This window comes from Meriones unguiculatus, chromosome 17 (genome assembly GCF_030254825.1).
Source record: "Meriones unguiculatus strain TT.TT164.6M chromosome 17, Bangor_MerUng_6.1, whole genome shotgun sequence".
Taxonomy (NCBI): Eukaryota; Metazoa; Chordata; class Mammalia; order Rodentia; family Muridae; genus Meriones; species Meriones unguiculatus.
Window position 1 is genome coordinate 97,735,388 of NC_083364.1, and position 22,075 is coordinate 97,757,462.

The following is a 22,075-nucleotide window of genomic DNA, read 5'->3' on the forward strand; positions in this document are numbered from 1 at the left end:
CTTGGTCTACAGAGTGAGTTCCAGGACAGCTAGGGAAAAAAAACAAAAACAAAAACAAAAACAAAAAAAAACAAAACAAAACCAAAACCAATAAAACTAGAGACAAACTACAACAATGAAACATCACAACAGATAAGCAGAGACAGAAGAGCACTGTGCAACCCTGAGTGTGCAGAGCACACTGGAGAGGGCAGTATGTGACCTTGAGCACAGACTCTGCTATTGAGACGTGCTGGCTGTAAAGGAATTTGGATTTAGGCCAGCCTGCTTCTTTACACTTTTTTAAAATGGAGTTTTGTCTAATTTAATCTTCTGTCAGAAAAGACAGTTCGTTTCCTGTGTTTCATTCCCACCACATCAGACTGTGTAAGCATCTGGAGGTGTCTGGCCATTTCTCTTTTTCTGTGTGCACTTGTCTCTACAATAACTCTACCCCCGGGTTGGTTACTTTTCATTTTCTAGAGCAAGCAGTGTTCTCGTTGTCCACTGAGGTAACTGCACACAGGAAGGAGAGTGTTTACCTCTCTTGACAGACCTTGGGTCACAAAGACTTCTTGGGTGTCTCACCTGAGAGTTTGGTAACATTGATTCCACAGCTGTTCTATGATCCCTCTTAGGTTGGATTCTGTCTGAGGTGAGGTAAGGCTCATGTGGAGGAACAGGAAAATTATGATTGTCTTCACACGAACCGGCTGAGACCCGGGATACATGAAGTCTGGGCTGCAACCTTGCTCCCTAGATGTTCACCTTTTCCTAAGCTGTGAAGTTATAGACAAGGTTCAAAGCAGCTGTAATTGTTGAAGTGATCAACACTATTAAAGAACAACTTGATTCTATGGTGGGACAATGTCTTGTAAAAATGCAAATTCTCTTGAAAGGAAACTCCGAATGGGTGATGCTGCTGGAAGGGCTCTCTACTGAACTCTAATGGAGCCCCAGGAAAGTGTTCCCCAGAATCAGGGCACAGTAACAGAATGGCGGACAAGGACACCTGGGGGCTTACCAAGCTGGCAGCAGAACTGGCTGCATCAGTCACATGGCACTGATCCTTTAAGCGTGGAAGATGTAAGGCTGAGGGGCCATGGAGTCTTGCTTCACACTGTCAAGAGGCACCAAGGCAATGTGTGACAAGGTCAGAATTTTCTGCATGGAGGGCTGAGAGACCATATTATAAAGCTGTGAGAATGCAGTCTAAGTTGCCATGGAAATACCAGGGTATGGAAGATGCCAGGACCCTTGGATTCCACTGAGGAAGAAAGTAGCTGCGGGGCAGACCTAGACAGATGGGTCCATGCAAGACCTTTGGGGCCAGACAATTCTGTCACAAGCTCCAGATGCTGGACATGGAACAGTGAGCCTCATCCCTGCCTTGTTCTCATCATTCTTTGCTGTTCCCTACTACTTCCTCTTGAAGCGGGAATGTGTGCTTTCTATCTCTATATGCTGGAACTACGTAGCTTGGTTTAATTCTATAGGGGCTCACAGACAAGACCCTTGACTCTTAAAGGAGACCTAGGATTCAGACTTTTGAAAAGTGTTGAGACAAAGACACTTTTTGAAGTTGGGTTGAATTCCTTTTGCATTATCAGAAGGGACAAGAGGAGGAAGGTTATAGCTCAAAAGCGGAATGCTTGGGTGTCAACTTGACAAGGGCCTGACTTGTGATGTTGATATTGTCAACTTTGACAGGAACTGGAATCACTTTGGAGGGAAATCTTTAGAAATGTGAAGGACTTTCTGTATTATGTTCATTGAAATGGGAAGACCCACCTAACAAGGAGTGGCTGGACTCTTAGGCTGCACAAAAAGGCGGAAGCCAGTTGGCCTGAGGTGCAGTGTGGCCAGACAGCCTCCTATTGGTGTTCTCCAGGACTTACTGTGTATTCAAACATTAACTGCCCCTTCAGGATCCTTTCTGCTTTATCAGCAAACCCTCACCTACCCAAGATGACACTGTGTAAACCTTTCCTCCAAATTTATTTCTTATTGGATGATAAAAAGGCTGACAGCCTATAGCTGGGCAAAGAGAGAAGTGGAAGTCGGGGCTTCCTGGGAGAGAAAGAAGAATTCTGGGAAGGAGAAAGAGGAGCTGCACATGCCCACAGGCCTGGAAGGTACAGCTAGCAATATGGCTGGATGGGGATAGGTGGCCAGGTTAATTCAGATGAGCTAGTTGAGAGTCTGCCCAGGAGAGGCCTAAGTTTTGAAATATTAAAGGTCTTGGTGACTTTATTTTTATGGCTGAAGGGTCATCAGGGTTCTACAAAGGGATCCTGCCTTTGTCCTCATGCCTTCCATCTTTGTATCCCTTGAATTAAGCCCAAGCACAGCCTTCATCCCTTAAATTTCTTTTTGTCAGGCATGTGGCCATAGCAATTTTAAAAGTGACTAAAACATAGCAAATCTATCTATCTGCCTATCAATTGTCCGTCTGTCCATCTGTCTGTCTATTTATCTATATTTCTATCCTTTATCTATCATCTTATAGAAGGGCCCTAATGCCATAAATCAGTTCAAGGAATTTGACAGAAATGCAAAGCTAATTTCTGAGGGCTAGATAACTGACTGTCTTAGTTTTGGTCTGTACCCCGTGGATAATGCTGGACAGATTGCGTTGTTTGTGTGTCTAACGAGGTGCAGAGGCAGCCTACCCGTGTGCTTGCCCTCAACGTGAAGTCTTACAGCCTATGACACAGCCTGTAAAAACAGAGTCGCTTCAGGCAGCACACAGCCTGACCTCAACAAGAACTATTTAGATTATGTCAGGATTCAACATAAGTGTGATGACAGGAAAGAAAGGTATGTAAATATGGCTGTGTGAGTAAAGCATGTATACATATTTAGACAGGCTCTTGATTTGCATATGGAGAGAAGCAGGGAAACACGCATCCTTCCAAAGTGAATCTTTGCACGGCAGCTAAGCTTCTACACTGTGTCCTCCAGAGAGTATGGCTTGAACAGCAGCATCCTGAGCAGGGGATTGGGGCTTCACCTGAGGCAGGCACTTGGAAAGTGAAGTAGCTTATTTTAAAACGATCATAACTCTTGGTTTGTCTGTGGGACATTGCTAACTCCAGCAATGTCCTGTCCCTGCTTTCTGCTTTCCCTGCTGTATCCTTTCTGTTGTAGTTACTTTTCTGTTGCGGTGAAGAGACACCATGACTGAGACAACTCATAAAAGAGTTTATCGGGGCTTGATAATTTCAGAGTGAGTCCATTATCATCATGGTGCGGACCATGGCATCAGGAAGGCAGGAATGGTGCTGGGACAGAGCTTACATCTGATCTACAGTTTGGAGAGAGAGGGAGGCAGGGACTAAGCCTGGCATACCTCCTCCAGCAAGGCTGCACCCCTACTCCTTCCTAAATGGTCCCACCAATGGAGACCAAGCATTCAAACATGAGCCAATGGGGACCATTCTCATTCAAATGGCCACACCTTCCTTCAGGTTTTCAGCTGAAAGAAGCAAAGCTCTCTACCTTGTCAGGTAGCTCTGTATGAGCTTTTCTCTGTAGCCTGTCTGCTGGTGGGATCTGGGGTGTGTGTGGAGTATGCCACAATCAGTACATGCGCTTCTGAGGTTCTGGTACGAGTTTGGGGAAAGCCACCCGATTTTGTCCCCAAGCACCCCTTCACATCCTGTGAGAGCGGAAGTAGTTTCCTCCCTACCTTAAAAATGCATCGTTAGTATTTCATGTGTGTAAGCGTTTCGCCCTCATGTATGTCTGTTACCCTTTGCATGCCTGGTGCCCACAGAGGCCGGAAGAGGATGTCAGATCCCCTGAAATGGGAGTTATAGATGATTGTGAGCTGCCATGTGGATGTTGGGAATTGAACCCAGGTTATTTGGAAGAGTAGCCTGTGCACCTAATCACTGAGCCATCTCTCTAGCCCTGACTTCATACTTTTGAGATTCTTATTTTCGAAATTATGAATCTGATCTCATCAATACCCACAAACCTTCCTAATTATTCTATTGGCATTCCTTCAACTTATCTCTTGCTCCTATGCTATTTTTTCCATGCTCGCTGAATTTTGATGTTTTCATTTATTCATGTATTTTGCAAACGATTCTAAAATTCAAAGATCTGACGATAGACTCTTGAAAGGGACAATAACTTACAAGAAATAGAAATGAATAAGTAAACTTATTCATTATTCAAGTAAGCTTGCAAATCACATGGATAGATAAAGCATCAAAGACAGAAATCCACACGGGAACTGCTGGTACTGAACGTAGGAAATCACGTGTGAGGTGTGTGTGTCTGTGTGTGTGTACGCTGGAGTTTGAGCACACTCTCCCCTCTTTCTGTGAGAATGGGATGAGGTGGAGGCAGGAATGTTGGTTATTCAAGCTCAAGAAGGGAGCTAAAGAGCTTCCCTAGAGCTGTATGTTAGCAGTGGCAGGAGGAAGGCAGAGAGTGGCCCTCAGTGTGCTGTCTGCTAAAGAGGCTCTTCTGGCTCATGAGTGCAGAGCGACACAAAGGGAGGCAGCAAGACAGGGGGCTGTCTGCGGAGCACTTAGCATGGACAGACCCGAGCTTTTGTGAGTTATACCCAGTGTTTTTGAGGTCCAGAGAGTCTCCAGAAACTCCTTGTGTGTCCCCTCTTGCAGAGGGAGTCTGGACTGGCAAATTTCAAGTCACTCTTTGGAAGCCTCTGAAATGGCTGTGCAGCGGGCAACACCCTGTCATTAGCTGGAGAAAATAGAGAACATGCTGTGCAGCTTTGCTTCTCATGAGCAAAATCCCGACACATCAGCTTTACTTCCTTCTTGTTTTAGCTAATAATTCTAGGAATAATTTATGTCTTCAACTTGTTAAGATACTTGTGCATTTCACAGAGCTGCTCTCCCAGCGGCTAAAAGCATTGGATAAGAGGTTGACAGGAGTAGCAGTTCCAGCAGTACCTGAGATGACAACACCAAGGCCGAACTTTACATAGAAGAACGGTCAACATATTTGTAAAAACACATTGTCTGATCTGTAACTTAAGGAAAAATAGTTTTGAGGAATAGAGGTTTATTCACCAGTTGTGGTGGTGCATGCCTTTAATCCCAGCACTCAGGAGGCAGATGCGGGCCAGCCTGGTCTGTAGAGTGAGTTCCAGAATAGCCAAGGCTATGCAGAGAAACCTTGTCTCAAAAATTCACAAATGAAAAAAAGAAGGATAGAGGTTTATATGGGTTAGAGTCCAGAACGTAAACTCTTAGCTGATGAATGGCCTTCTTTGAAGAGTATGGGACTGAGTAGCCTAGAATCCTAGGATGGTTTTGTTGTTGTGTGGGTTTTATTGGGGAGTTTGAACAAATGTCTGTTTATTGCAGGGAACACCAATAACAGACTGAAGGAATGATTCCCTTGGTCTAGTTTAGAGAACCACGAGTTTACTGGAGGATGTAATAGGTGAAGGGGCGGGGCTTACAGACGCTTGATAACTTAAGAACAACTGTGTCCTGAGACACCCACACCAGTATGGCTAATGATTCACCAAGGCTGCATTGCTGGACCTGGGGAGCCAAGGAAGCCCTAAGTGAGGAGCCTGTATTGTTGGCACAGGCTCGGCCATGTCAAGGACTAGTGCCTAAGACCTATGGGAGTGGCAGAACCTCCCCAGGCCAGACACAGAATACAGTGAGGTCCAGACAGAGAATGCAGCAAGGTCCAGAGGGATGCCAAAGCCTTCCTCTTGCCTGAGCGCTGATGTTGAAGGTGTGTGAAAGTGCAAGCCCTTAGGACCAGGGTATGCAGAAGCTTGCAACTTCAGCCTCCTCCTCCAGGGAGTCCACAGATGACTATGTACAGAAACCTACAGAGATCTGTCTCCTCCTCCAGGAAGTCCACAGATGATTACCTACAGAGAGCTGCCTCTTCCTCCAGGGAGTCTACAGAGACCTATAGAGACCTACAGAGACCTGTCTCCTCCTCTGGGGAGTCTACAGAGACCTGCCTCCTCTTCCAGGGAGTCTACAGAGACTTAAAGAGACCTGCAGAGAGCTGCCTCCTCCTCAAGGGAGTCCACAGAGCCCTGTCTCCTCCTCCAGGGCGTCCACAGAGCCCTGCCTCTGTGCTGTAGAAGTGCTGAGGCTGCCAGTTGCTGTGGGTAGTAGGTATGCCCTGTCCGAGCAAGCACAGCCCTCCTGATGCCAGCTTTTCTGCCATGCTCTGTCCCATCTTCATTCTCTTGATGCCTCCAGACAGGGTAAGGTGCCAAGCCATGCTGGGCATGGTACCCAGATGCCCTGTATGACTTGTTATGCTTGTTACTGCTTATGTAACCTGGAGGTGGGGCCTTGTGAATCTTCTAACTTTTATGTCCTGGGCTATGTGTGTCACTTATTATTACTATTTTGAGTCTTATAAGCTTCCCTCCCTGCTCCCGAAGGGTTGACTTAGGAGAAAACACTTACGCAGCAGTTGTTGTGAAGGTAGCACATGGCGGATTTGCTTATGAGAGTGGAGGGTAGAAGGAGCAGATGAGCCTTTTGTAGGGACCGGCAGACCTTAGCCAATGACTTGCCTACGGCAGCTAGTCAATAAAGGGTTATTAAGTGATAAGTTTTTTAAAAATCAAAATATAAAATGAGCAGAGGGGCCCAAGGCGTGCCTCAGTGTGTGTGTGTTGGTGTGTGGACACTTGCTGCTGGCCTAGGTGTTCTGAATTCAGTCATCAGCACCCAGGTAGCAGCAGAGAAAACCAACATCTTCAGGCTGTCTGCTGCCCCCGATGTGAGCCACGGTGTGTCCACAGCGCCTGAAGAAGAAACAAATAACAACAAAGCTCAGAGAAATGCCAGTTGAATACTGAAGATGGAAACGTTTCTCTCGACTCCAGAGCATTTACGAAAACCGACACGGGATGAGTGAATACACATTTTGGCAATTAAGGTTTTGTCATTTTTCCTCATGTCTGCTTGTGCTCTGCTTTTGGTACCTTAAAAGTAAATTAAAGATAGGGGAAATAGGAATCAATAGGGATGCTCGGGCCCATTCCCATCACGGCCAGGAGCAGACAGACCACGCAGGAGAGCCACTCCCGCTCATGTGCGTGACGGGAGTCGTGATTGTTCAGATGAGCAGGTCCTGAGATGAATCCAAGATAACACAAACACCAGGTCAATGCAGATGACAAACTTTCATGGTAATTGAGCCACGGCTGATAGTTCAGGGCTGCCTCCTCCTCCAGGGCATCCACAGAGCCCTGCCTCCTCCTTCAGGGAGTCCACAGAGCCCTGCCTCTGTGCTGTAGAAGTGCTGAGGCTGCCGGTTGCTGTGGGTAGTAGGTATGCCCTGTCCGAGCAAGCACAGCCCTCCTGATGCCAGCTTTTCTGTATGCTCTGTCCCATCTTCATTCTCTTGATGCCTCCAGGCAGGGTAAGGTGCCAAGCTGGACAGACTCCGGAACTGAACTCTGACCCTGAAGGGACGTTGTGCAGCACATTTAAAGGATGAAACCGTAAAGTGAGGGGGAGCGGGTGGGCTGTAGCATCATCCAGTCATATTTTGACATGAGGGGTCGAGCAAGGGAGTTTCCATCAGCCAGGATAGGAGTTGGTTCCTGGGCCTGGGAACGTGAACTTAGTGGACCCTGCCAGCAAGATGGAGAAGTTGTCCCTGACATGTCTGGACTCAGACAACTGTCTCCTTACAACAGAAGCTGGTCAGCTATTGGGAAGTCCCCAGCTGCCCTAGGGCCTGGGACCTTGAACTTAGTTTCTCCCTATGGTTAAATGGAGTCTGAAAACAAATGGTTGTACTTAGAATATGTTTTTTTGTTTGTTTGTTTGTTTGTTTTTTTGGGGGGGTGTTGCTGCTTTCCCCCCCCCCCCCCAGAAACACCATTGCTTCCTAGAACTCAGTAAGTGTGTAGGTAGAAAAGAGAACTTTGGGGTGAATTTGTCATGGTATGTTAGATTAATGTTGACCCATGAGCTAACTGGCCCAACGTTTCTAGAAAATCCTAAAACGCAGACTTCCAGGGCTAATCTGAGAGCAGCTTCGGGAGGCTCTCACAGGGGCGGGAGAGCTGGCTCAGCAGGTAAGGACGCTCTCTGTCCTCCCGGCCCCAGCCTGTGCAGCACCCGCACAGCAACGCCCACCTGTGTGCCACCGCAGTCTCGGGACCTGACACCCTCTTCTAGCCTCCGTATGGAGATGGTGCACGGACACACGTGTACGTGATGACGCGAGCTCACCAAGAAGAGCGATGACCTGTGTGCCTCGCTTTCCGCAGAGCGAGTGTAGGGGAGCGGAGAGCGACACGGATGACCCATGGTCAGCAGTACGCTGACATGCCAGCGTTCCTCTCTTAGCCACTGACAGTCAAGGGCAGAGGGTGAGTGGCACTGTGACACCGAGTGACAGGGCGGTAGCTCACCTTCCGGCTGTAGTGTGTGTGTGTGTGTGTGTGTGTGTGTACACTGGCTTCCAGTGTTTACACCAGACAGACCAAGAAACACCATATTTGGGGTCATAAGATAATCCCAACACATTAAGAATGTGGAGGTTGGAGAGATGGCTCAGAGGTTAAGAGCACCGACTGCCCTTCCAAAGGTCCTGAGTTCAATTCCCAGCACCCACATGGTGGCTCACAACCATCTATAGTGAGATCTGGTGCCCTCTCCTGGTGTGCAGGCACACATGCAGGCAGAACACTATAAATAATAAATAAATAAATAAATAAATAAATAAATCTTAAAAAAAGAATGATAAAATGATGAAACCTATGTTCTTAGACCAACATGAAATCAAATCAGAATTCCACAACAGAAAGATATCTTTAAATAATCCTCAGGCATTCGGAAATGATAAATAACCCAGCTGCTGAGAGAAAGTGACTGCAGAAATTAGAGTACATTTTATCAGAACTGAGCATAGAAAGAAAAAGTTAGAGGAGTTGGCACCTTCTTATAGAAATGGCAGTTATTAAAATTCAACTAAGCTGAATACATTTTCATCATCTTAATGTGCAGGAGAACAAACAGTGCAGCGGAAGGCGCAGAGGCTCCCACCCAGGCTCAGGTGCTCTGCAGTGAAGTAAAATCGCTCGTTGCATAGGCTAGAATCTTCCACTAGCCTTTGTTCATGCTGGTGGAAAGTCAAAGCAATGCCTGAGTTTAAACGCCTCATCCTGACTAAATGCTTTTCTTAAAAGTTGCTCTGTCCTTTCTCTAAAATGTTGACGTCTCAGAGTCAGCCGCCTTCCTTCTAACCTGAAAATCCAAACATAATTGACCAAGGAAATCTAATCAGCTCTACTGGGAATATTCTTTTCCCTTCTTTTGCTTACATTGCATGGATAGATGAGCTATTAATTTTTTCCCTTTGAAATTCTTCTATTTAACTTAAAATTTATGTAAGTGCTTAAAAAGAATTTGAGTGTGTATCACAAGTGTGCAGAAAGCTGAGGTAGAAAGGTGAAGTAGAAGAGGGCTTTAGATCCTGGGGCTGGATTGGCCACATGGGTGCTGGGAACTGAACCTGGGTCCTCAGGAAGAGAACAGCGTTCTTAACCACTGAGCCACCTTTCTAGCCTCAGACCCTATTATTCCTCTACTTGTTAACTACCCATCTGAAGGAGAATTTGCGGACGGTGACAGGTGGGGCTGGGAAGAGCCCTCAGGAGATGGTGTGGCAGTCCAGTCCTGCGAGCTCAGCTTTCCCGTGACGCGGGCTAGCAGAAGGCTTTCCCCAACTGAGAGCAAAACCTCAGCTGACTGAGTGCAAAGTCTTGTTGGCGATCGTGAGCCATGATGTGTGAGCACCCGGCAGCCTCTGCGAGGCACAGGACCAGGGTGTGGGAAGCTGGGCCTTCCTGCAGGGCTCCTGGGAGGGCTCGCGTTTCTGCTCACAGGCTCATGGCCTCCATCCGGCAAGGCAATCCCGGGAGGCTGTCCGGGTGATGGGACAGTATGAAAAGGGCCCTGATACTAAGTGACAGGAAGCGATCTTTGTCATGCTGACAGGCCTGGGAGGAAGCTCATTCTCAGCTCTGGGGAAACACGGATTTTTGACTTTTGGAACCATGGCACAGTAAGTTTTTACAGTTACCAACCATTGCCTGGTGTCCGGGAGGGCTCCAGCAGCCCTGCAGGAAACAGTGTCCACCCATGCTCGAGTCTCTGCTGGAAGACGGTGCAATATTTGCATAAAACCCATCCATCTTTGCGTGCGCTCAGCCGTCTCTGATGAGTTAGCACAGCTAACGCAATTCAAACCACACACCACTGTGAGGCTTATGGATTACAAGAGAAAAGTCTGTACTCACAACAGTACAGCTCAAGTCAGCTGTGTGAAATAGCGATGGCCCCAAAGGAGGATCCGAGTCCTGCCCGGTCACACTGCACGCCTCGCTCCAGCATAGGGAGGCCGTCTGGGCTCCACCCATGTGGCCTGCCTGGTTAGCTGCGGTTCTGCTGTGCCCTTCTCGGTCCACGCCAGGCTGAGCCTCACCCTCCCCTGAACCCTCTGCTTTCTTCTACACCGTGCTGTGCCTGATGCCCCCAACCTTGAGGGGCAGGGGACCCTTCTCTCCTAGTAAGTCATGACCTCATTACTACTTTTTTTTTTTTTTCTCTTAAAATTCCTCCATGTTGCCACAGAAAGAGTAACATGTGGTGTCCTGGCTAGTTTGATGTCAAGTTGATACATGCTGGTTATCAGAGAAGGATGCTCAATTGAGAAAATCCCTCCTTGGAAGCAAGCCTATGGGGGTTAATCCCTGCTCCATGGGGGAGGCCCAGCCTACTGTGGGTGGGGCCGTCCCTGGCTGTGGTCCTGGGTTTTCTAGGAAAGCAGCACCCTCTTCCGCTTCACCAGCTCCTGCCCCTGGTTCCTGCCCTGCCTGGGTTCCTGCCCTGCCTGGGTTCCTGCCCTCACCGCTCTGATGATAAACTGTGACAGGAAAGTGCGACTGAACGGAAGCCCTTCCTCTCCAAGTTTGTTTGCCACAGGAATAGTAGCCCTAAGTGGGCGTGTGGCTTCCTGAGCGTCTTTCCCACTCACTTTGACAAGGCATCTGCACGAGGAACTCAGAGCAGCATCTATGGAAAGCAGATGAAGTGTTGGACTGGTTAAGACTTTTTGGCTTCTTTTCCCTTCTTTCTGGAGAGGCCCAGTCGTATGAGTTTATTGATGCCGTCTGGTTGTTTCCTCTTTCTCTGAATACGGGCATTGACTGTTTGCAGATGTAGGAAGGTTGATAGTGTCACCCACGAGACCGCCGTCCCCAAGTGCGTCCCTCTATGAGCCACAGACACGGTGACCATCACTGTTTGTGCAAACACACCCTTGGGCATTTCATTGTACATAAGTTTACCTTTAACCAGAGGTGTCAGGAGGAGCTGTCAGTGCTGAGATCTTGTTCTCAGATTTCTAGTCTCCAGGGTTGGGAGCGCAGGAGTCTGACACTCTTGCCTCTGTTCTTTCCAGTTTCTGGGTCCCTGTCCTGGTAGTATGTAAGTTTCTGTGACCCTGCCCCCAGGTCCACGGTGAAGACGAGGTCCATCCTGAGCCAGCATGGGCAGCCCCAAGACTGAGTGAGGTGGCATGAGGACCACAGACAGGGAGGAACGGAAGTCAGGCCCAGCCTGGAAGCTGGTGGTAGTGGCTGGGACCCAGTAGCAGGGACCAGAGGACACCCAGGCTGCATGTTTTCCTGAGCTGGCCTACTGGGTGGGAACCACGGGGGCGGGGGTGCTCCGGTGCCGCCATCCTGGCCTCACTCTCAGACGTCTCCTGTTCCACACTGCTCTTTCTCCTCATGTGTTCTTTCTAATCCGCCTGGGGAAGATGCATCTGCCTTAAGGAGCCCCACATACACCATCTGTTTTTATCTTAGTGTTCAGCTCCGCGTACATTGGTAGGCGTGTGTCAGACAAAGGGATCCTGGGACAGATGTGACTTGGGACTTGTTCATCTCTGGAGCCTTGTGCTCAGCTGCTTTGGTAGAATGCCTGGCGTCCCAGTGAGGGCATCCCTTGCTGTGCTAAGACACATGAGGGCTTACCTCACCTTACAGCCATCTGTGTGGGAAGGTGGGAAAGTAACTGGAGCAGCGCGCTGCTGGTTGGCTTGTTCCTCAAGGCTGGTTCGTTTGCTTTCTTTATTTAAAAATTTATTTATTTTTTATTTATTACACTTTATTCACTTTGTATCCCAGCTGTAGCCCCCTCCCTCTTCCACTTCTAGTCCCACCCTTCCTCCCTCTTCTCCTTCCATGCTCCTCCCCCAGTCCACTGATAGGGGAGGTCCTCCTCCCCTTCCATCTGACCCTAGCCTATCAGGTCTCATCAGGACTGGCTGCATTGTCCTCTGTGGCCTGCAAGGCTGCTCCCTCCTCAGGTGGAAGTGATCAGAGAGCCAGCCACTGAGTTCATGACAGAGACAGTCCCTGTTCCCATTACTAGGAAGCTCACTTGGACACTGAGTTGCCATGGCTACATCTGTGCAGGGGTCCTAGGTTATCTCCACTAATGGTCCTTCTTTGGAGTATCAGTCTCAGAAAAGACCCCTGTGCCCAGATTTTTTAGTTCTGTTGCTCTCCTTGTAGAGCTCCCATCCCCTCCAGGTCTTTCTATCTCCTCCTTCTTTTATAAGATTTCCTGTAATCCTTAGCTATCAGGGAAATGCAAATGAAAACGACCCTGAGATTTCACCTTACACCCATCAGAATGGCCAAGATCAAAAACTCAAGTGACAACACATGCTGGAGAGGTTGTGGGGAAAGGGGAACCCTCCTCCACTGCTGGTGGGAATGTAAACTTGTGCAACCACTTTGGAAATCAATCTGGTGCTTTCTCAGAAAATTAGGAATAGTGCTACCTCAAGATCCTAGACATATATCCAAAAGATCCTCAAGTATACAACAAGGACATTTGCTCAACCATGATCGTAGCAACTTTATTTGTAATGGCCAGAAGCTGGAAACAACTCAGATGTCCCTCAATGGAGGAATGGATACAGAAATTGTGGTACATTTACACAATGGAATACTACTCAGCTATTAAAAACAAGGAAATCATAAAATTTGCAGCAAATGGATGGAACTAGAAAAGATCATTCTAAGTGAGGTATCCCAGAAGAAGAAAGACACACATGGTATATACTTACTTATAAATGGATATTAGACATATAATATAGGATAAACTATACTAAAATCTGTTCACCTAAAGAAGCTAAGCAAGAAGGAGGACCCTGGGTAAGATGATCAATCCTCACTCAGAAAGGCAAACGGGATGGACATTGGAAGAGGGAGAAAACAAGAAAAAGGACAGTATCCCACCACAGAGGACCTCTGAAAGACTACCCTACAGGGTATCAAAGCAGATGCTGAGACTCATAACCCAACTTTGGGCAGAGTGCAGGGAACTGTTTGCTTTCTTACACTCAGGGCTGCCTACCCCACATTGGCACCACCCACAATGAGCTTGGCCTCTCCCATCCATCAATCCACTGGGGGCATTGTTCTCACTTAAGGTTCTCTTTTCCCATATGCCGCTTGTGTGAAGTTGACATAAAACTAGCCAGAACTGGTTAAGATGTAACAAGCAGGCACTTTAACCCGTGTTTGGCTTTCAAGGGGGCAAAGGGTGATTCAGAGGACCCCAGTGGGTAGGTTCTCCGCCCCTGTATTTTGAGCCTCAAGGCAGACCAAAGGTGAACTTATAAATGAGTAGCTTGCTCCTGGCTTGGCCCGTGTTCCATGGTAAGAAGAACTGGGCAGAGTAAATTATTGACTGATTCCTTACCAGCAAGGATCTGGGCAAAGCAGCTCTTGCCATGTCTAAAAAGTAGATGTCAGGTAACATGGAAACCTGGGCTCCCAGACTTAAGCCATCAAAGTAAGAGCAACGCCTCTTTTATGGCGGCTTCTCTAAGACTAGAAGTTTTCACTTGAGCTGGGTGTGGTGGTGCATGCCTGGAGTTCTGGCCACGAGGGAGGCTGAGTCAGGAGGGTCTGGGTGCTGGAGGCCAGCCTGAGCTACTTAGTGAATTCTAGGGTTTTACTATAGAAGGCTCCTGTTCTCATCCCTGTATTGAGACCAGGGTAGATGACTTTGTCTTCTCTGCCTGCGAGGCAGTTCTACTTGCTTGTTTATTTGGTTTCTTAAGTTTTCTGAGCTAAATAATTGAAGCCTAGCAGTTTAACTCATTGCAGAATTTTCTCATCAGTACATTGTTATGATGTAAAAAACCAGTAGCTAACAGTGGGATGTTACAAGGCAAAAATTTATTTTTATGGCTGGGCCAGACTTACACTCTCCTTAGGAGCAAGAGAATGAGAGCAGCCAGCCCAGACCTGAAACAGAAAGGCTGTTTTAAGGCGAAAATGCAGAACTTTGCAGTTACTTTTATGATCATGGGAAAAGTACATGTTATAGGCTTACGGTCAGACAGTTAACACACCGAGACACATTTTATGCTCAGTTAATTCTCAGAACAGTGGAAACAATTTGCAATGTATAATTCACAAGATTATTGAGGAAGAACAAATCAAACAATCAAAAGTTGACGTTTACATGCTCAAAGTTTAACTAAAAAGAAAAATGGAGTCATGTGTTCTTCTTTGGTGGCCGGTGAAAGAAAGAAGTAAAAAGGAGAGGAAAGGACAGGGCTGCTCCTGGGTGTGGTGGAGGGGAAAGTTTATTGTAGATAAAAGGGGTACAGAGTCAGAACAGGGCATCTGTGGGAATCCAGAGTGATGGTGCCCCTGAGCCATGTGAGGAGAGGGGGAGGGGAAGAGAGGGGCAGGAGCCAGGATGCCTGGGTGATAGAGGATAGAGCCTCAGGGGGTGGGGGACAGCAGACCAGCCTGTGGCTGGAGGGTTTGGGGGTGGCAGGAGGGGCATACCAGCTTTACCCTGCCGCAGGTGAAGGCCGGGTCTGCTTTGATAAGCTAAACAGGCGCCTCAGCCACGTAGCGTCTGAGTTACGCGGATAGTTTATCCACGGGATGCATACTGTGTGGTGGTGTGGGGACCGGGCCCCACAAGGATGTTAGCTTGTCTATATGAGGCCCCCATAGAAGGTGCTGGCGAACAGTCATTGTACTTGTTTTCAACAGCTAATCAGGGCAAGAAACAGCAGCTCAGATGCCCACTCTGTTTCCCAGCTTTTCTCCATGTCTAGTGTGAAGTCAGCAGTCAGACAGATGGAAGTGCTACCCCAAATCTGGACTGTTACCAGGTAATGACCAAAATGATGTGGAGACGCATGGCTTGCTTGTGTCACCCCCAAACCCAGCCTACACCACCTGGGCTTCCAATCGGCCGCAGAACTGTCTGCAGCGCCACTCCAGCTGAACTTGAGCTGTTTCCCCTGCATGTGACCCTCTTTTTGTGCATACCCTTTCCTGTCCACACGGCTCTGTCACGCCTTAGCCAGAGGGGTGGGTGGGGAGGGTAGGTAGATACTCGCTGTGGGGTGGCACAAAGTGAAAACCACATGGTACCTCATGTCTCCTGCTCTTCTGCCTCTCCCTGTCATCTGTCCAATGTCGACTTGGCAAAGGTCAGAGGTTCCACATGGATGCAGAGCCGCTGTGAGGTGTCCTTAGCAAGCTCGGGCTCCAAGGAGATGCCGTCAGTAGGTGTGTGTCTTGAGGGAGGGGACTGAGAGGCCAGGCCTGCATGTCCCCCTGAGCCACGGTGGTAACCAGGATCAGGATCCATCAAGAGGAGGGCAGTTAGAATTTGGGCTTGTCTCTGTTCTCTGCTGATAGAGCCAAATACAGACTAGGAACTTACGAAGAATGAGAGCTCATTCAGCTCACAGCACTTTGTGCTAAGAGGTCCAAGGACTGCATCCCTGAGGGCATGGTGGGGTAGAGTGGGGCATGGGTGGGACATGGGTGGGGTGAGGTGGGGCATGGTGTGGGGTGAGTCATGGTGTGGGGTGGGGTGAGTCATGGTGTGGGGTGGGGCATGGTGTGGGGTGGGGTGGGGCATGGTGTGGGGTGGGGTATGGTGGGGTGGGGCATGGTGGGGTGAGGTATGGTGTGGGATGAGGCATTGTGTGGGGTGAGGCATGGTGTGGGGTGAGGCATGGTGTGGGGTAGGGCATGGTGTGGGGTGGGGTATGCTGAGGTGGGCATGGGATGAGGTGGGACAAGGGGTAGGGTGGGTGGAGGATGGGATGAAGTGGGGTGGGGTGGGGCATGGTGGGATGGGGGATGGGATGAGGTGGGGCAGGGTGGGACGAGGTGGGGGATGGGATGAGGTGGGGTGGGGTGGGCCATGGCTCTGCAGAGTGCTGTGCTGGGCCATTGGGTGTGGTGAGACACAAGGAAGGCTGGATTTTATAGCCGACTTGATCTCGCTGTAATCCTTAATCCATTCCCTCTTCGATTTTTGGGATTTTTGGGGTATGGTCTCTTGTGTCCCAGGCTGGCGTTGAACTTACTGTGTAGCTGAAGATGACCTTGAACTCCTGACCCTCCAGCCTCCTCCTCCCAAGTACAGCACCACACTTGGTTGTGTGTAGTGGGGATGGGACCCGTGCTTTGCGTGTTAGGCCAGCAGGGTGTCAACCAGCTACATCCTTAGTCCCACAGCCCTACATCCCAGACTGCTCCGCCCAGGACACGCCCCTTCAGGCTGCTCCGCCCCAGAACACGCCCTCTCGGGCTGCTTCCCAGGACACGCCCCTTCAGGTTGCTCCGCCCCAGGACACGCCCTCTCGGGCTGCTCTGTCCAGGACACGCCCTCTCAGGCTTGGTCCCTGCTTCAGGTCTCAGCCTGGTGATATTCAGCCGAGCAAGCATAAGGTTCTGTGTTCAGATCCCTAGAACCCAAGTAAACGGTGGGTTTGGCCACACATCTGTGATCCCAGCACTGGGGAGATCAGGGACAGGAGGGTGCCAGGGTCCCTGGCCAGAGAGTTTATGCAACCAATGAGCTCTGGGTTCAGTGAGGGTACACTGTTTCCTCACCATATCCTTACCTATATATCTGTATATCTGTCTGTCTTCCTGCCTATGTATCTATGTATCTATCCTCTATAACTGTCATCTATCTATCGATCTATCTATATATCTGTCTATGATCTAGCTCTATCAATCATCTATCTATGTAGATATCTATGTATTTATCTATCATCTATCTACAGAGGAAAATACCTTGTCTTGGCACACATGTGCACTAGTACCAGACACCTAAGTCTGCACACACACATAAACACATACAACACATGCACACACACACACACACACACACACACTCCCCCAAACTGTAGATTCTCCTTGGTAGTCAGGACACGAAACCTTGTTTACCATTTTGCATTAAAATTATACTTGTGTTTTACGTGTGTATTTGCCTGACTGTGTGTCCATGCACACTTGGTGTCCATGGAGGTCAGAAGAGGGTGTGGATCCCTGGACCGGAATTGTAGATGGTTGGGAGTGACATGAAGGAGCTGGGAGCTGAGCTCTGGCCCTGGAGAGAGCAGGACATGCTCTTAGCCAGGGAGCCGTGCTCCTGGTTGTGCACATTTTGCTGACTATAGTTTTAACAGCTGGGATCAGGCCATTGTAAATACTGTCACAGCACATTTAGGCTGGCCTTGAAGGCGGCCCTGAGAGTCTGTGGAAGTGGAAGGCCCTTGGGCCACCTGGTGTGGGCAACTCCTGACCGTGGAAAAGAAGCCAAGTGTCTTCTGCCTTCATCTTCCACTTTTCTACTCTCTCGTTAAAATTTTCTTATTTATCCTATTTCTGATATCTTGCCTCAGATGAAAGTAGGGCGATTAGCTCTGTTTTTAACGGTGTCTCATCTGCATTCTGGCTTAGCAGTTAATTATGGCTTTCGAGTTTGTTCGCTTTGAAGTGAATCTATGCTGCTGACCTCTACCACCCCTCCAGGCTGACTTCCCTTCCCTCACTGGAGACTTCAGGCGAGGGAGGGAGCCTGGAAGGACGGCTCAGTGGTTAAGAACTACTGCTGATCTTACAAGAACCAGGGTTTAGTTCCCAGCACCTCAAGACAGCTCACAGCTGCCTGTAACTCCAGTCTGGAGCTGGGGTTGTGACTCCCACTTCTGGTATCGGTAGGTGCCTGCACGTATGTGGTGCGTGTACACACATGCAGGCCCACACCAGTACACGGAGAGTAAAAATAGATCTTTTTATTTATTGTTATTATTATTTATTACAGTTTATTCACTTTGTATCCTGGCTGTAGCCCCCTCCCTCATCTCCTCCCGGTCCCACCCTTCCTCCCTCTTCCCACCTTATGTCCCTCCCTTAGTCCACTGATAGGGGAGGTTCTCCTTCCCTTCTATCTGACCCTAGCCTATCAGGTCTCATCAGGACTGCCTGGATCCTCTTCCTCTGTGGCCTAGGAAGGCCACCTTGCCAGGGGGAGGTGATCAAAGGGCAGTCAACCAAGTTCATGCCAATGACTGCTCCTGCTCCCCTTACTAAGAAACCCACATTGAGACTGAGCTGCCCATGGGCTACATCTGAGCAGAGGGGTCTAGGTCCCCTCCATGCAGGGTCCTTGGTTGACTCATCAGTCTCTGCAGGACCTCCTGAGCTCAGATTTCTTGGCCCTGTTGGTTTTCTTGTTGAGCTCCTGTCCTCTCTAGGTTTTTCTATCTCCACCTTCTTCCGTAAGATTACCGGTACTTTTCCCAAAGTTTGGCTATGAGTCTCAGCATCTGCTTTAATACCCTGCTGGGTATTTCAGAGGTCTTCTGTGGAAGGCTCTTGTCCTGTTCCCTGTCTTCTCCTACTTCTGATGTTTATCCTGTTTGCCCTTCTGAATGAGGATTACGTACGCATCTTCCCTTAGGTCCTCCTTGTTGTTTAGCTTCTTTAGGACTATAGATTTTATTATGTTTATCCTATATTATATGGATAATACCCACTGGGTTAATTTCCAGAATATATAAAGAACTCAAGAGGTTAAATATCGACAAACCAAGTAATCCAATTAAAAATGGGGTACAGAGAATTTTCAACAGAGGAACACCGAATGGCAGAGAAACACTTAAAGAAATGCTCAATATCCTTAGTTATCCTCGAAATGCAAATCAAAATGACCCTTAGATTTTACCTGACACCTATCAGAATGGCTAAGATCAAAAACTCAAGTGACAACACATGCTGAAGAAAGGGGACCCTCTTCCATTGCTGGTGGGAATGTAAACTTGTACAACCACTTTGGAAATCAATCTGGCGCTTTCTCAGAAAATTGGGACTAGCTCTGCCTCAGGATCCAGCTATACCACTCCTGGGCATATATCCAAAAGAGGTTCAAGTCTACAGCAAGGACATTTGCTCAAACATGTTCGTAGCAGCTATATTTGTAATAGCCAGAAGCTGGAAACAACCCAGATGTCCCTCAACCAAAGAATGGATACAGAAATTAGGTACATATACACTATGAAAAACAAGGAAATCATGAAATTTGCAGGCAAATGGATGGAACTAGAAAAGATCATCCCTGAGTGAGGTATCCCAGAAGCAGAAAGAGACACATAGTATATACTCACTTATAAGTGGATAAAAATAAATCTTTTATGTGGTACACGAAACACACAACACACATGCAGGCTGACACCAACACACGAAGAATAAAAATAAATCTTTTTTAGAAAGTGTGAAGGGTGAATTAAGTGTGCTGATAAAGCATTGCACTATTCATTCCCTGTTTCTACTATGCTTTACCTGGGCCAGAGCTTTGACCTCCCCGTGTCTCGTTTCTCTCATCTGCAAATACCCTCTGCTTTACAGGAGCACAGTGGGAAGGAAGTGGTTAATATGCCAATCCTGGGATTGACAGAGTTATTACAGTAACTAAGAAGGATGCTTAATATCTTTGCTTTAAAAAGGCACTCAAACACGTCTTCCGAATGGCCCTGGTTCTTTTTTCCAGGCTTTACTCAACATGGCCACAGAAAGTGGTCTTCCCACCTCAGTATTATTTGTATTCACCAAATTGCATTTATTTATTTGTGGTGCACACAGCCACTTCAGGACACTAACCTGGCAGAGTGAGGGGGGAGAACCCAGAGGGCTTGGCCCTGGCCCGCCACCTTCTCCTCCCCCCGTCCCGAGGGGCAGCTAACACGTGGAAGGCTTGCGTTTGGAGGTAACAGGAGACCACACGCTCAGTCATCAGCGGAACTCAGTTTCAGGTGTAAATAATACATTCTGCCCACTCTCTGTGGGGGCTCTCAGAGGCTGTGCGGGGTACAGGACTTTGAAAGCTGCAGCTTTCTGGTAGGTGATGGCGGATCTTCAGAGGGTCATTTTGCTCTTCATTCCTTAATATTTTATTATTATTTTTATTTTTTAATTTTTATTAATTATAGTTTATTCACTTTGTATCCCACCTGTAGCTTCCTCTCCCATCCCCTCCCAATACCACCCTCCCTCCCTCTTCTCCACCCATGCCCCTCCCCCAGTCCATTGATAGGGGAGGTCCTCTTCCCCTTCCTTCTGATCCTAGTCTATCAGGTCTCATCAGGACTGGCTGCATTGTCTTCCTCTGTGGCCTGGTAAGGCTGAACCCCTCTGAGAGGGAGGTGATCAAAGAGCAGGCCAGTCCATGTCAGAGACAGTCCCTGTTCCCATTACTAGGGAACACAATTCGACACTGAACTGCCATGGGCTACATCTGTGCAGGAGTTCTAGGTTATCTCCATGAATGGTCCTTGGTTGGAGTATCAGTCACAGAAAACACCCCTGGGCCCAGATTTTTTGGTTTTGTTGCTCTCCTTGTGGAGCTCCTGTCCTCTCTGGGTATTTTTGCCTCCCCCTTCTTTCATAAGATTTCCTGCACTCTGCCCAAAGTTTGGCTATAAGTCTCAGCATCTGCTTTGATACCCTGTAGGGTAGAGTCTTTCAGAGGTCCTCTGTGGTAGGCTCTTGTCCTGTTCCCTGTTTTCTCCCTTTTCTGATATCCATCCTCTTTGCCTTTCTGAAGGAGGATTGAGTATCTTACCCAGAGTCCTCCTTCTTGATTAGCTTCCTTAGGTGTACAGATTTTAGTAGGTTTCTCCTATATTATATGTCTAATATCCACTTATGAGTGAGTATATATCCTGTGTGTCTTTCTGCTTCTGGGATACCTCACTTAGGACAATCTTTTCTAGTTCCTACCATTTGCCTGCAAATTTCATGATTTCCTTGATTTTAATTGCTGAATAGTATTCCAGTGTGTAAAAATACCACAATTTCTGTATCCATTCCTCAATTGAGGGGCATCTAGGCGGTTTCCAGATTCTGGCTATTGCAAATAAAGCTGCTAAGAACATGGTTGAGCAAATGTCCTTGCTGTATACTTGAGTATCTTTTGGATATATACCTAGGAATGGTAAACTGGATCTTGAGGTAGCACTATTCCTAATTTTCTGAGAAAGCGCCAGATTAATTTCCAAAGTGGTTGTACAAGTTTACATTCCCACCAGCAATGGAGGAGGGTTCCCCTTTCTCCATATTCTCTCCAGCATGTGTTGTCACTTGAGTTTTTGATCTTAGCCATTCTGATAGGTGTCAGGTGAAATCTAAGGGTCATTTTGATTTGAATTTCCCTGATGACTAAGGACGTTGAACATTTCTTTAAGTGTTTCTCTGCCATTCGATATTCCTCTATTGAGAATTCTGTTTAGCTTTGTATCCCATGTTTTAACTGGCTTACTAATTTGTTGCTGTTTAACTTCTTGAGTTCTTTATATATTCTCAGTATTAGCCCTCTGTTGGTAAAGATTCTTTCCCAATCTGGAGGCAGTAGTTTTGTTCTGATGAGTGTCCTTTGCTTTAGAGAAGCTTTTCAGTTTCATGAGGTCCCATTTATTGATTGTTGGTCTTGGAGCCTGAGCTGTTGGTGTTCTGCTCAGGAAGTTGTCTCCTGTGTCAATGAGTTCGAGGCTCTTCCCCACGATTTTCACGCATGTGTGCTGGTTTTACGAAGTGATGCCTTGCGGCCCCTTCACTGCCTCATGTTCTTTACTGATGTCAGGCGTCACTGTTCTTGCAAGCTTTTGTTGGTTTGCCATCCCAGCCTTTTCAGAGAGCTGACGACAAACCTCTTGTCCAGCGTCTCCCTGTGCCCTACTACGTGGACCAGCCACA

At 47.9% G+C, this 22,075-nt stretch overlaps 1 protein-coding gene across 10 annotated transcripts in view; it reads left to right on the forward strand.

Moving 5' to 3' along the window:
• The window catches only part of B3galt5 (beta-1,3-galactosyltransferase 5), a 71,675-nt gene that overhangs the window by 12,559 nt on the left and 37,041 nt on the right, over positions 1 to 22,075 (forward strand). For 6 of the 10 annotated variants that reach the window (XM_060370825.1, XM_060370823.1, XM_060370829.1 and 3 more), the window contains one exon: positions 5,836 to 6,202. The exons of 3 other annotated variants lie outside the window; for them this stretch is intronic. In XM_060370825.1, the coding sequence (XP_060226808.1) occupies positions 6,113 to 6,202 (90 nt within the window). In that variant the 5' untranslated portion in view covers positions 5,836 to 6,112. Of the gene's footprint in view, positions 1 to 5,835; positions 6,203 to 15,112; positions 15,187 to 22,075 lie in introns of all 10 variants that reach the window. One more of the 10 variants, XM_060370831.1, reaches the window with a different exon arrangement.